Source organism: Folsomia candida, unplaced genomic scaffold (assembly GCF_002217175.1).
Source record: "Folsomia candida strain VU population unplaced genomic scaffold, ASM221717v1 Fcan01_Sc005, whole genome shotgun sequence".
NCBI lineage: Eukaryota > Metazoa > Arthropoda > Collembola > Entomobryomorpha > Isotomidae > Folsomia > Folsomia candida.
The window spans coordinates 10,666,118-10,682,032 of record NW_019091197.1 but is presented as its reverse complement, the minus strand read 5'-3'; the positions used below and the strand labels follow the sequence as shown (position 1 = coordinate 10,682,032).

Sequence of the window (15,915 nt, the reverse complement as noted above, 5' to 3'; positions counted from 1 at the left end):
AGATATGTATCTAGACTTTCAGACTGAACATGTTTCTCAGCATACATTAATGTACCTAAATTTGCTATATGTACATACTTATTCTACATACCTGTTATAAAAGGAGGGACATGTCGGTAAAGCAGATTTTGTGGCATAACCTCCCCAAGAGGGTGGGGATATTTATGCGTCTTTAGAGAGAAAGATGATTATTACTAAATTTAAGGGAAGTTGGGGCCAGAGTTCGCCACCGCGGGTTTTTGTGGGTTGAGGTTTTTGTGGATTGTAGTTTTTGTGGGTTTTTACAAAAATTAAAAATTACTCCGACGAAAAAAAAGTGATTTCCAAATAAAATATTACAGTGTCATATAGTTCTTATAAGTGGATAGGAAATCTGTGGCACAGATTCATGACTGTATGCTTACAATGCGAAGGTGTTAACGGCTAACCTCAGAATTCGCCCGGACCAATATTATTTGGTAGTGCAGGTCAACCTTACTAACGTTTGGTTTTGCACTTTTCTTAAAATTTTTTGAAAATTCAAAAATTTTACTGAGATTTTAATTTTTCGAAATTCAAAAGTTAAATAAAAGATAAAAACATTTCAAAATTTGACAATTTTGAAAATGCATTTTTAGAAATTCAAGTACGTAATTCTAAGAATACATGTTTTAGATTTTTTGAAATCGCCCCAAAATTCGAAAAGTTAAAGCGTTTTGAAAACCCGAGGTTTTGGCTGAAAAATGTTTAAAAAATCCCGCCACGCGGTCAAACTCGCGCATTCAGAAAAGTTCAAAACCAAACGTTAGTAACGTTGACCTGCACTACCAAATAAAATTGGTCCGGTCGAATTCTGAAGTTAGCCGTTAACACCTTCGCATTGTTAGAATTTATTTTATGGTTTATGTGCAGTTTCGTGATAGATGTTCCTGTTTTGTGGAAAAAAATGCCTTGTTTGAAAATAAGTCCAATATTTTTAATCTGCAAACCGGGAGAATAATGTTTAGTGACTTGTATCTTTTCAAAATTATAATTATGAGTTAGGTATGAGTAACAATTTATCAGAGCATTATGTAAAGTATGTATAACTTGTTTATGCGTTCGATGTATGTATGTATTGGTGGGGTGACGATACTACCATTGTTAGACAGGACCGTCAGCTGCGCAAGCACCAAAGGCTTATTGCAGTCTCCCCGTATACACCGCTTTACTGTGCTAAATCATGACTCTCACGATTTACAGATCTAACTTGATCTACAAACCGCCCTGATCTGATTATGAATTGAATTAGATCGGGCAGAGACATAGTCACTATTTGCTCTGGTGGCAACTCATGCCTCCCAAAGAGTTCTGACCTTAGGGCACAGTACTTGAAACAGGACCCAAGAAAATGAAATACAGTCTCAGGGCCACGGCCGCATAGGCACATGACCTCATCAACTAATCCCATTGTTCTGAGGTGCCCGTTTAAAGTACAGTGCCCGGTTAAAGTTTGTGCTACTGATCGCAGATTCTTTCGATTTAGGGTTAAAAGCTTACTGCTAAGCCCCGATGAAGGGGCAGAGAGAAAAGCTTTAGAAGTTAAACAACCCTTGCTGCGTTGCCAAGATTTGGTATGCTGCAATCTTGCCCAGCTTACAATGCTGGAGATTACAGTGCTTCTGTATAGAGGAATAGAGGGCTGCGGGCCAAGGTACCCAGTAAAAGTACATTCTTTGGCCAACAAGTCAGCCGCTTCATTTCCCTCAAATCCATGGTGAGAAGGGATCCAATGAAGTGTTACCTTCTTAGTTTCCCCAATATTATTAAGCATCTCAATAGCCTCAGCAGTCAGTGATGAAACTGGCCATGGGCTAGTGAGCGCTTTGATGGCACCCTGACTGTCAATGAAGAAGTCAACGGTGCTATAGTTAAGAGTATTATCGGTCAACGTTCAGAAGCCCTGATAATACCCATAATTTCTGCTTGGAAAACTGTGGGTGCCCATCCCAGAGGAATTGAGCACCTCACGGCTTCCTGGGAAAGATTATTGTATGTGAAGTAGTAAGCCGCACCCGAACACTCACCCATCCGTGAACCGTCCGTAAAACAGTTCACGTCGGAGGAATTCATGGGCACGCTACCATCCTCCCAATCTTTCACCGAGCAGATGGAAGTTACGAAGTTCCTCTCTGCTGGCGGATTAACAAGTTTCTCACACGGCATCTGGAATTCATTGATGCCAGACGCCATGATTTCGACAAACTTGTTATGCTTTAACGCCCTCGTACGATCACCCCCGGCCCATTTTTTCCATTGACCGTGGTGAGCGAGGTGATGGTACGTTCGTAGCGCAACTTGCTGTACCCGGATGTCCACTGGGACCAGCCCCAGTAGACACTCCAGGGCTGCAGTAGGAGTGCCAGACATTAAACCAGTTGTACCAAGCATGGCACACCTAGTGCTCTCAATGGTCCGGATTTTTCCGGATCAGGCGTGGACCGGAACCGGACCGTGGCCCGAAATACACAACCCGAGGCCCGGACCAAAATTTTGTTGTTGGCCCGGAACCGGGGACTGGACCGGACCGGGACCGGACCGGTGGATCCGGGCGGACCGAAATTTATTTTATCTAATTACAAATGATATAAGTATGTAGTTAAGCGAATGCACGAACTAAGTCCACAATTAGTTCAGCTTACAATTATTGTAAGCTAAACTATTCTAACCTAAACCGATGTAAGGCTTCCTACACAATCTCGAAGTAGTTTAATTACCTTTTGTAACCATTATATTCCCCGTAATCATTACTTCATCCCAATTTTTAACGGACACTTATTCCATCTGGGGTTTTCGAAATTTAAATTCACCTTACTTGCTTAGAAATATATAGTTAGCTAAAAAAATTATCGTGTAACACACGGGGACGGAGCCCCCCGTCCCCGTGTAATTGTAGCTTACATACGCACATATTTTCTAAATATCTTTCCAAACATTGCAATTTCTCACCTTCTCTATAACCCAAAATCCTTCCAAGCTAACCACCTAGCCTAGCAGACTTGAACGTTGGGAAGTTGGGAAAGTGGAGAACCTCATGGAATAATCTAAGAAATGATGTCAAAAATTGAGGCGTACTGTTATGTTTCAATCTAAACTGAACAAATATGCTGGAATAATCACCAAATAATTGTATGGCCTCTATTTTCTATGTAATGAATGATTGTATCAAGATGATCGAGTATTTCCCACCTAGTGGGGTTTGATTATCTTTTTTGTAATTATATTGATATGATATTTTGCACAATAAAGCAGCTTATAAAAATTGGGGAGTTGGAAAAATTGTGGAACTGGAGAATTGGATAATTGGGAAATTGAGTTGGAGATTTGGGAAGTTGCGGAATTTGAGAATTTGGAAATTGATATTCTATAATGCATTGCAGAGATGCGTTACCGACAGAGACAGACAGGCAGACGGAGACTGAACTATTCTTATTAGGAATGATCCCCATATATGGCTCCGTACAACTGTAACAAATTTTACATAGCTCGATTTGAAGATTTTAGAAATTCAAACGACCATCCTTACGATCGCTTTGAAGCTTTTTCTTATTTCTCTTCATTTTCGTTGATTATTACTACTAGCAGAAATAAATTGAAGGAAGGAACTAAATTTATTTTCTGTTAAAGTTATGTCGGTAGAAGAAACGCAAGTTCAATGTTGCTGTGAGAGGGCGTTTAAATTCGGGCGGACCGTGGACCGACGGTCCGGTCCGGTCCTTAGAAACTTGATCCGGAACCAGACCGAGGCTCGGACCGTAATTTTCGGTCCGGGCCAACCCGAGGACCGTTGAGAGCACAAGGCACACCTCTGTACTCTTTGCAACTGGGCCATGTGGCCCACATGGCCCAAAGCCCAAAGCCCAAAGCCCGGCTACAAAGGTGAAGTCCCACATGATGTGGGACTTCACCTTTGTAGCCGGAGCCAACAAGAGTGACCCATATTCCGTGGCCGGGCGAATTATAGCGTTCGAGTAGTGATGTTAAAAACATTGAAGTGGCGAATTGGTGGGGCAGGATTTCGATATTTATGTATGAATTCGACGTTTATGTCTGAAAATATTACCATGAAATAATGAGCTATAGTTTGAACTCGTTATTTTGGTTATACGAATTCCAGTGGCGGGGCCAGGATATTTTTGCACGTGGGCACCAATGAACTAAATTTTGAAAATTATGTCAAAATATCTAGTGTAAAGCCATAAGACTTATTGTTAAGACACAAATTTACACGTGGGCACGGGCCCACTTGTACCCACTAGTAGTGGGTACAAGTGGGCCCCTGCTAGTAGTGGGCCACTACTAGCCCCGCCACTGACGAATTCGATATTATACAACCCTACATGCCATATACATACATATTACATAAATTGGTGTCTATAGCGCAAAGGTTCTTACTTGTTCTCAATAGTTCATGCGTGCAGCTAATGAAGGTAATATACTTCCATGTGATGAATTATGATGATGTGCCCATTCGACAGGTTTCCGGAGTTTACGAAGGTAATGTAGGGTTAATCCATCATAATTTGAATTGTCTAATTCGTATTACATACATTATTCTGTATTTCCCGACGCGTGAATTTAATTTGTTTTCGTCAAAAGCATCACATATGCTCGAGGATGGGTACAATTAAATTACCTCTCACTCCTTCGCATGTATATGTATCTACCTATGTTACATATGTATGTACATATTTATATACCGAAGCTTGAAATGAAAGCTTGATGTCCAACGTGTATTTAATAAATTCCTTGCATCCATCGTGAAGGTGGAAACTTGAAACTTGTGTTTGTATATATGCTATCCTGCAGTGATGTGTGTTTGCGTAGGTAGAAATATATCAAACTACCAAAAAAAATTGTAAAATATAATTTGCTTTTCCAACCTTGAGGTGGAGTCATGTAAAGCCATAAGTTTATTTCGTAACCAAAGACGCATGTGCAAAACTGAAATAACTTTGCGATTCTTTACTTGCGAGATGAAAATATTTAATTCCACGCAATCTGGACAATTATGGTAGGAACTCTGTTAACGAATTGGTTTAAAACTTTGTTCACTATGGAAATGATTGTTCCAACGGTTTACAAATCACCTTGGACAGGGTTGTTGGAATTTGAAGGGATTCGAATATTTATGCCGTTCACCTTCTTTGGTGAAGAAAATTTGGAGTTGGATAGCGGTGATTACCTTGACGGGTATTTATTTTTCTACTATCAACTCCTTGACTTTACTCACCATATAAGATTCAATGGCCAACAAACTAACGATAAGAAAATTGCAACAAAATTATTTAAGCGGCTTCAAGTTCATTTTGGGGTGGACGATAATATGAATAACGTTCGAAATGGGACGTCTGGAACAACCGTTGGTGACTTGCAATATTACAATAGAACTACTTGGGAGGATTTCCCGATCCAGCCGGTGCTGTATAATGCTGACGGTGTCAAGGTTATAAAAAGCCTGCAGACTTGCGGAAAGGTGGCGTTGATGGATACAAAGGAGAATATCGCGGAAATTACGAATTTCTTAAATGACTATCACCAAACCGCGATGTATGTCAAGGTAGACGGCGAGTCCTTCTTTACTGAGAGAAAGCCAGACGTTAGAGGCTGGGGAATGCCTCCGATTAGAAGTGATTACGTCGAGAAGCGACTCAAAAGGCTTATCTCGTCAGGAATTGTGACCCATTTGAAAGCCATGTATAAAATGTGGAGGCCCCCAAAATTGTTAGGGTATTATGCGAATTGGACCGGTCCGAGAGTTAAGCCGGTTTCTCGACTAGATTTTAGTTCTAAGGTCACAACTGGTTTTTATATTAGTGGATGTTGCTTGATTGTTTGCATTTTTGTGTTAATTGTGGAGTTTGTGAAAGATAAATATTATAAGATGCATAATTTAGTAAATCTTTATAATTAGTTTAGAGGATCTACTATTCAGAGTTTTCTTCAAGCTGTCATAACCCACTGATAAATATGTAAAACTAAATAAATTTTGTGAATAAGAACGTACTTATATATGCAAAACACTTTGGTCCACATCTTACATCCGCTTGTTTATCCGAACACGAGCATTCCGCTGCCAAACTAGCCTTAAGCCCGCCATGTGCACCAACCACGTTACTAGTGACACAACCAGGAATCATTTTGACCCAGCGTTGTCTAATATGTAGCTTCATGGATCCACAATTTCCAAGCTTGTTCCCATTCAGACAACACAAGGTATCGGAAAACATCATGGATGCATCGCTTCCCAGTCTACCATTAAACGTTCCTAGTACGTCCTATTTCTAGAACTGTAGGTCCGAAAGACGTTTCATTATACGTTCCAGGTACCTTCTAGGTACGTTCTAGTATAATGGTTTTGTCGCCCGATATTACGTACCTGGAACGTTCTCTACAAGTCTTACAAACCGTAAATAGACGTACTGCGTACGTATAATGACCGTTAAAATTATGAATGGTGGTGGCGCTCTTCCCAACAAATACTACAGTTTTCAACTCAAAACTAATTTTCAAATTTTATTTATATCCAAAAAAAGTCAACAAAATTAGTAGTATTATAAAAGTGGATTTAACTGTCCGTCGGACTTGAGTTCCTCACGGCGTGATTTGAACACGGCTTCTAACAAAAATTAGAATTATTGTAATTAAACCGAAACCATAAAATGCTAAATTAAAGAAGCATTTTAATTACTTTCTTTTTTTCAAGGCGGGAAGGAGCTATCTGCAACCAGTATTTGATGGCATCTTCTATATCCCTTCCTTTTGCTTCCGAAATAATTGATCGTACAGCACCTAAAATATATATAACATAAGTTACAGCAGTGCATTAATTTAGATTTAAGATTTTATTAAAAGAGGGAACCTACGAATAACACTTGAAACCAAAAACGGAAGATCACAAAATGCCCTCTTTCCTTTCCTGCCAACAAAGCTGTACTTCGCCATTAGCTCGTCGGTCATTAGGCAAGTTAACACCCGATGCGTAGCCTCAGTAAGCCTTTCACCACCAACACTAGCAAGTTCAAAAACCTACACAAAATTTGATTTATTTTCATTCATCGTAACAGCTAGGGAACCATCGGACGGCTTGGACTTTTTCTCTCCCAATTTCAGCTCACTTTCCAAACCGATGAGCTCATCCACATTAGAAATAGGCAGGTCAAATAGCGCACTTTTGATAACGACTCTATGATTTTGATTGGCCTGTCGATTCATCAAAATTTGCATCGAATCTTGTAGATTAGCGACAGCCGCAACGAGCAGGTCCAGTTTATTGATGACTGAGTTTTCAAACTCTGAAAAATATAAATTATTCTATACATAATTCATACTTCTAAACGAATAATTATAATAATTATCACAACCAGAATACACAGTGGAGTCTGCTTTTTTGACTCCCACACCGTCGACTCTATGACACTCTGCTCTTTCACGCTTCTCACTTTTTCACTCGCGTGACTTGCATCCCTCCTTCTCTTGCGTACCATTTCACGAGGGTCGTGCATGCTTAATGTGACCTACATTTAGTGTGCCCTTAATATTGTAATTCTGACCTTTATTTATTAAGTTTGAAAAAAATTGGTATACCACTAAACAATTAATTTTTCAATGTCTCAATGGATTTTCCTAATTATTTTAATTAATTAAACTAAATATTGTCGCAAATATTCCAACTAAATTTGGAACCGCGCTACTCATGGTTCACGTGGAATAAAATTCAAAAGATTTGCAAATATGTAAAATTGGGCCAATCACTAAATATTTAATATCTCAAAATCTAATGCAAGGATTTTTCTGATTGTAGCCTTATTTTGTAGAGTAATTAGTAGAGAAAATATTCCAGCTAAATTTGGAACCGCCCTACTCAATGTTCACGTGGAATAAAATTCAAAAGACTGGGTAATGTTGTCGAAATTTAAAAAGGTGGGGAGTTGAGACAGTGTGCTTCATCTTTGCCGGGAGTTTTTTTCTTTCCCTCAGTTGGATCTGAACGACAGACCAACAACAACACTCTCCAAAATCCTCCAAGTTTCACGCCCTCCTACTCCTCCCATTCCACACAACTTTACCACACCCAACAGATACACATACACATTCCTCACCACAACATCACATACATATTTACAACACAATACACACATACACATTTACATATACACATCTACAACACAAAATACATACAAAGCTGGCCAAAGAGCCGAAATAAAGGCCAAAGAGCCGTAATAAAGGCCAAAGCGCCGTAATAAAGGCCAAAGAGCCGTAGAAAAGGCCAAAGCGCCGTAAAAAAGGCCAAAGCGCCGTAATAAAGGCCAAAGAGCCGTAATAAAGGCCAAAGAGCCGTAATAAAGGCCAAAGAGCCGTAGAAAAGGCCAAAGCGCCGTAAAAAAGGCCAAAGAGCCGTAATAAAGGCCAAAGAGCCGTAGAAAAGGCCAAAGCGTCGTAAAAAAGGCTAAAGAGCTGTCAGAAAGGCCAAAGTGGAATTTATTAAATCATGGTGAGACAGAAGCAGCAATTAAATGCTCGAGCTGAACCCGATCAAGAATTGGAATCTGAGCCCAACAGGGCACGACGACCAGGTGAAACAGAAGCGCAGGCATTAAAGATACGCCGCCTTGACGCCCAACGTGGTTCAAGAAACAGACAAATGGAAACGGTAGAGAACAGAGCTACACGCCTTGAAAGACGACGAGTTTCTCGAGGAGCGCAGCCAACACCAAATATTGCCTTAATAGATGAACTTGATGAAAACGTTGCACCCTTAGACTACATAGGTCATTTAAACGAGGAATGTGTATTCTGCAAAGCAAAATATTTCAGTAAAGAGAAAACTACTACGGGAATGTATAATACATGCTGCAATGGTGGCCAAGTAAGACTATCAAATTTTGTTGCAAATGATGAAATAAATAAACTTTTGAAAGGCGAAGACCCAGATTCTAAACATTTTTTAGAAAACATACGATCATACAATAGTGCATTTGCATTTGCATCTGTTGGAGCTCAAATAAGCTTGCCTCCTGGAAATGGTCCATTTTGTTTCAGAATTCATGGACAGATTCATTATTTAACTGGAACATTGCATCCATTGCAAGCAGGAGAACCAAGATCATATTCTCAGTTATATATTCTTGATGCTGATGAAGCTAACAATCAGAGAATGAATGAACCAGCCAATAGGGCATGTCACCGCCATATTATGGCGAAATTATCTGAAATAATGAAGACAAATAAATTTGCCGAAGCCTATGAAATGCTATACGAAGTCGAGAAAAGACATATTGATATTGCCAGGGATGAAGGTCGCGAACCTATTAATGTTTCGATGTCAATTAAACAAAACCGAGGAACTGATAATCGAAGATATAATGTGCAAGCATGTAATGAGGTTGCTGTAGTATTTAGCAGCGCTGATGGAGAACCACCACTTGAACGTGATTTGAGAATACATTTGAGACCGCAAGGTCAAAAAGTACATAAAACGCTAAAGAATCTGGATTGTGAACAAGAATCTTGATTCACTAACTTATCCACTTCTGTATCCCAATGGAGAGCAAGGATGGAGTGACGATTTGGCATTATATAAGCCAAATAATGTTAATCCAAACTCAAGAAAACGAGTTACATTAAAAATGTATTACGCTTATCTATTTTCAGTACGTGATGAATTCAGTCCTATCTTAAGTGCAGGAAAACTTACCCAACAATATTTTGTCGATGCGTATGTTAAGGCAGAAGCGAATGACCTTAATTGGGTTCGCCAAAATCAGAAAAAGATAACAGCAGAAACATATGAAAATTTAGTCAGTCACATTGGATCCGTGGCAGAAGAAGAAGGTTTGAATCCAGGAAAACAAGTAATTCTTCCCTCATCCTTTCAAGGGAGTGCAAGAAACATGAATCAAAATTACCAAGATGCTATGGCAATTGTCAGTAAATTTGGAAAGCCAGACTTATTCATAACAATGACCTGCAATCCCAAGTGGGTTGAAATAACTGAAAATTTGAGACCTAACGAGAGATCAGAAAATCGGCCCGATTTGGTAGCCAGAGTTTTCAATATGAAATTAAAAGAATTACTTCAGGATCTGAAAAAGAAAAATATATTTGGACAAGTAATTGCTATGGTTCATGTTATCGAATTCCAAAAAAGAGGGCTACCACATGCTCACATGTTAATTATTCTTCGGAATGAAGATAAACCTCACACAGTATCGCTCATTGATAAAATTGTCAGTGCTGAAATTCCAAACAAAGAAACTCATCCTCGATTATTTGAGGTAGTTACAAAAAACATGATTCATGGACCTTGCAATACTCCAAACTCAAGATCCCCTTGCTTAGAAGGAGGGAAATGCAGAAAAGGGTTTCCAAAGCCATTCCAGAATGAGACAGTTGCAAGCAATAATGGATATCCTTTGTACATGAGACGCCAAAGGCAAGCGGTAAAGACGAACAACAATGTAGAGGTTGAGAATAGTTGGGTAGTCCCATATAACCCTTTTCTGAGTTTGAAATATAACTGTCATATAAACGTTGAAGTTTGCGCCTCGATAAAAAGTGTCAAGTATTTATACAAATATGCATACAAAGGTCATGATTGTGCAAGTATTGAATTGCAAACTAATAAATCAGACGAGTTGAAGAAACATGTCGACACGAGATATGTCAGCCCACCTGAAGCAGCTTGGAGAATTTTTAAATTCTCAATGCATGAGCAGACTCATTCTATAAATGTTTTAGCAGTTCATTTACCTGACCAGCAAAATGTAAACTTTCAACCAGAAAACATTGAAAGTGCAATTGAAAGAGCAGGAAATAAAGAATCAACTTTAATGGCTTGGTTTACACTAAACAATGTGGATGCTACCGCGAGACAATATAAATATACTGAAATTCCAGAACACTTTATGTTTAATAAAGCCCAAGGCAAGTGGACAACCCGAAAGCAGGGATTCGGATCTACAATTGGACGAATGCATGGAGCAAGTGTGCGAGATGCTGAACGATACTTTTTGAGATTGCTGTTGTTGCACGTGAGAGGTGCAAAGGGTTATCATGATCTGAGAAGGTATAATGAAATTGAATATCCAACGTTTTACGAGGCAGCACAAGCCAGAGGCTTAGTGGAAAATGAGAATGCTTGGGATGACGCATTAACTGAAGCAAGCTTAGCTAAATTACCTAAGCAGCTAAGGGAACTTTTTGCATACAGTTGCATATTTGGTATGTCCCCAAATGTTTCAAACTTATGGAATAAGCACAAAGATAACTTGGTTGAAGATTTTGCTCTTAAACACAAGCATCCAGCAATTGACCAGTGTCAAATATACGAATCATACGCACTACGAGATATAGCGGATATACTAATTACCCAGGGTAAAAGGTGTTCTGATTATGGTCTCAGAAATCCACCACGAGATTTACCTTCGGATTTGAATACTCTCGAAGAAATCGAAAAAGAACGAACAGAGGGTGAACAATTGAGATTGACTCTCAACAATGAGCAGCAAATTGCATTTGATTCTATCATTGAAGCAATGAATTCTAAAAATCATGCTTCTAAAGCATTTTTTCTTGACGGTCCAGGGGGCAGTGGAAAAACTCATCTGTATAAAACTCTCTTGAGTGTTACAAGAGGTCAAGGGAAAACTGCTTTGCCTGTTGCTTCCACTGGAATTGCAGCAAATTTATTAAGAGGCGGTAGAACATCCCATTCTCAATATAAACTTCCATTAAAAATTAACGAGGTCTCAATATCCGGAGTTAAAGTGACCTCAGATGAAGCAAAAATGATTAAAGCATCCAAAATCCTCATTTGGGACGAAGCACAATGGCACATGCACATGCGTTAAATTGTGTGGACCGTCTTCTTCAGGAGATAATGGGTAATGACATTCCCTTTGGAGGCAAGGTCTTACTACTAGGAGGTGATTTTAGACAAACCCTTCCTATAATACCTCATGCAGATGGACCAGCTATTGTTCAAGGTAGCATAAAGTTTAGCCATTTATGGGAAAAAATTAAAACCTTAAAATTGAGCAACAATGTTAGATCTGCTGACCCGGCTTATAGTGAATGGTTAATTAAACTTGGCAATGGTGAATTAACTAATGATGATGGTTTGGATGAAAATATGATCTGCATCCCAGAAGATATGCTATCATCGGATAATATTGTATGGGATTTATTCGGTGATTCTTTGAATGCCACAAGTGTTGAAGCATTTATAAAAACGGCAATTTTATGTCCAACGAATAATGACGTAGACAAAATAAACGATCAGATTTTGAAAATTTTGGAAGGAGAATCCAAAACATACTTGAGTTGCGACTCATTGATGTCTGAACAAGCTGAAGATCACAATGATTATAATATGGAATTTTTAAACAGCTTAAGCCCTTCCGGGTTGCCACCACATGAATTAAGTTTAAAAAAAGGTGCAATTGTGATGTTATTAAGGAACCTGAATACCAAGAGGGGACTTTGCAATGGGACAAGATTGATCATCACCGATTTACTGGCTAACGTAGTGATGGCAACAGTCTTATCTGGATCTGCAGAAGGCGAGAAGGTATTTATTCCTCGGATAGATTTAGACACAGACTCTGATCTTCCGTTTAAACTTAAACGAAGACAGTTTCCAATTAAACTTGCATTTGCAATGACAATCAATAAATCCCAGGGTCAAACGCTTGATAAAGTTGGAATATATTTACAAACACCTATATTCGGTCATGGAATACGTGGCATTTTCGAGAGTTAGGCGTGGGTGCGACGTCAAAGTATTCGTGGCAAATACTTTAGAACATGGAAAACTAATTCCAGGATCTGAAAAGGTATTCACAAGAAATATTGTGTACAAGGATATCTTAACAAGGTAATGCGATAAAATTCCAATCGAGAACAAAATGTAATAAATGCGGTGGACGATGATGCAAAAAAATATTGAGCCCACTGCAAAAAATACATACATAGTTATTCTGTTAAAATGGGCCTATTGCTAAATATTTAATATCTCAAAATCTAATGCAAGGATTTTTCTGATTGTAGCCTTATTTTGTAGAGTAATTCGTAGAGAAAATATTCCAGCTAAACTTGGAACCGCCCTACTCACGGTTCACGAGGAATAAAATTCAAAAGATTTGCCAATATGTAACATGGGCCTATCACTAAATATTTAATATCTCAAAATCTACTGAAAGGATTTTTCTGATTGTAGCCTTATTTTTTAGAGTAACTATTAGGGAAAATATTCCAACTAAATTTGGAACGGCGCTACCCATGGTTCACGTGGAATAAAATTCAAAAGATTGGTCAATTTGTAAAATGGACCTATTACTACATATTCAATATGTCGGAGTCTAATGGATAGATTTTTCTGATTGTTGTCTTATTACTTAGACGAAGTATTGTAGATAATATTCACATATGGGCGATGATCCAAAAAAAGTATTAAGCCCACTGCAAAAAATACATACATATTTTCCTATTTATTATAATTGATACCCTGATATGGTTTAAATTCTAGGCCCGTTATAACGGGCTTTAATTACTAGTCTATTATAAAGTGTACGTCAGATTTCTTGCACTAACCTGATTCTCTAAAATTGCGTGTTTGAATTTTCTCGGGTCTACTAGCTTGTGTCCTTGAAGGTTGAATAGAAGGAGACGTCGTCGGGATATTCACAATCTTTTCCCCTGTGAGTGTCGCAACGGCTGAAGAAGTGCCCGCCCCACCTAATCATACACATATTAGTTAGGTTAAAAATTTTAACATTCAAGTGGTAATATATGTATTTCGTACCCATCGATTGGCTATTGAAATTATTTGATCCGAACGCTGACTCCAATGTGACCTACAATTGGCCCTCAATTAAAAATAGACTATGTATATAGCAAAATAATAAAGTACCAATCCTAATTTCGGGTAATCCAAGTCCAGATCCACATCCCTAATTTTTGCACCTCCACTTGCTGAATTACTCTCCGATATTCGGCGAACCGCTCGCCTACCTTGTGGGGGCGCCTCATCCTCGGTGGTCGTGACCTTCCCTCTCTCCAACCGATTCAATTTCTTTTGGGCCTCGTCATAAGTATCTGAAAAATTAATTGAATTAGTCAAGTCTGACCTCCTCTGATCACATTCTGTAGAATTTTACGTCATACTAAATACGGACGAAAACTGTACTTACCATAACTCTTCTCAATTTTAATAGCATACAACAACCACGTGGTGGAATTAGGATTTTCACCGTGGACTATTGATCTCTTCAATTTTTGTGAATTTTTCCAATAGGAAGGCCAATAGGTGTAAAGCGTATTTTCAATATTTTTTATCCAAGACTTTCTCACAGTTCCAACGGTCTTGTCGTGTTCGAATTCTACAACGACAAAACTCTACGAGTTTGATTCCTCAGAGGACGACATTTTGTTATCAAATTAGTTAATGAAGGAGAGGAAAAAGAACAAAATTTCCAGTATATGGGAGTAGAACACACTTGCGAAGAATTGAGTGTGTAGGAAAGTCCCTCGTTGCCGATGAAAGAGTAACAGTCCGCGTTCCCACTATGTTTGAATCTTCCGGGTTATTGTAAAAAGGCTCTGTTCCTCGTAACACTTTACCCTTGCAATACACCTCACCGTTATTGTTTAGAGTAAATGATAGGATTTGTATGATTTCTCCCGATTTTAACTCACATACATTATTCCCTATTGTCAGTTTTAATGTAAACTTGTCACTGTAAAGTTCTGTTTTAGAATTATTTAAAATTTCTTCTCGATGATTAAATGAAACTGTGGGACGTATAATATTATTTCTCTCCGTTATTCTGTTGTAGGCTTGTTCAAGTGTTCTATTTTTTCCTTTCAGTAGAGATGTTACGTAACCCAAATGGTCTTCAAATTTAAAAGCACTAAATTTATCAAGTGGTCCTAGCCGGAGGGAATCTTCAGCCAGGTGAACGAGTCCGTGAACGTTGTAGGATAAATTTTCTTCGCCGTACAATTTACCAAAATTGCTCACAAATGCTACAAGTAATGAAGATGCGTACGAGTTTAAATTTTTGTAATTAATTTTGCAACATAAAATTCTAATTGCGAGGTGGAGACATATAAAATGATCATAGTATTTTTGTGGCAGAACGAGCTTTAATGCGATGGGGCCGGAATATAGTAGAAATTGCCTCAATTCGGTTGCTTTCCACCTTCTAATTTCTTCAATGGGACGAGGTTTTCTGGCGAATTCACATGGAATAAAGGGCTTCAAAATAATTAAATTTCTAGTAATTTGTAGTTTTTCACGGCATGAAAGGCGGAACTTGTTTATATTCCCACTCATCCACAATAAAATCAACTTTTTCACTACACCAATGCAAACCAGATGCATATATTCGAAGGGCGTTTGTTTGACAAGGTCGAAATTAAGCTTTTCAAGTTCACTTGGGGCATGGTGGTGATCTTCATCTAGTTTATCTCGGAAACTTTGATCCGTCCTAAGGGAACAATTAACTTGTGGAAATGTAACTCTGTTTTTTATGTATTCACCTTCTTGAGTACATTTACCACAGCCAAAATATCCTGAATGTCCTTTGATTGCACGAGCCGGTGCATCACAGATGAAGGAATCGATATTAATTTTAAACTTTTTATTATTAATATTTACTCCATTGTCACATAATGTTTTAAGTTCTGTGACAAATCTTTGAAGAAAATCCGAAGATAATTTTGGTTTTTCATTCCCCTCATAAATGCCAATCTCAATAATTTTATCAAATTCTAAAATATAGCACAAAATTGGCCAGAACTGTTTCCCTGAACTTTTGGATATAGGAACTCCGTCAATGCTGAATTGAAGATTTAATTCATCTACATCTACATTTAATGGCAAAACGTTTTTAA

At 38.4% G+C, this 15,915-nt stretch overlaps 2 protein-coding genes across 2 annotated transcripts; both read left to right on the top strand.

Moving 5' to 3' along the window:
* The first annotated feature begins 8,509 nt into the window (after positions 1-8,509).
* On the top strand, positions 8,510-11,870 carry LOC110850568. Its single transcript, XM_022098001.1, has 2 exons — positions 8,510-9,479; positions 9,673-11,870. The coding sequence occupies exons 1-2, from the start codon at positions 8,510-8,512 to the stop codon at positions 11,868-11,870; spliced, it is 3,168 nt and encodes a 1,055-aa protein (XP_021953693.1).
* Positions 11,871-11,899: 29 nt separating this feature from the next.
* Positions 11,900-12,781, top strand: LOC110850566 (ATP-dependent DNA helicase PIF1-like). The gene has a single exon (XM_022098000.1). It carries the CDS (start codon positions 11,900-11,902, stop codon positions 12,779-12,781), a length of 882 nt encoding a protein of 293 aa, XP_021953692.1.
* The last annotated feature ends 3,134 nt before the right edge of the window (positions 12,782-15,915 follow it).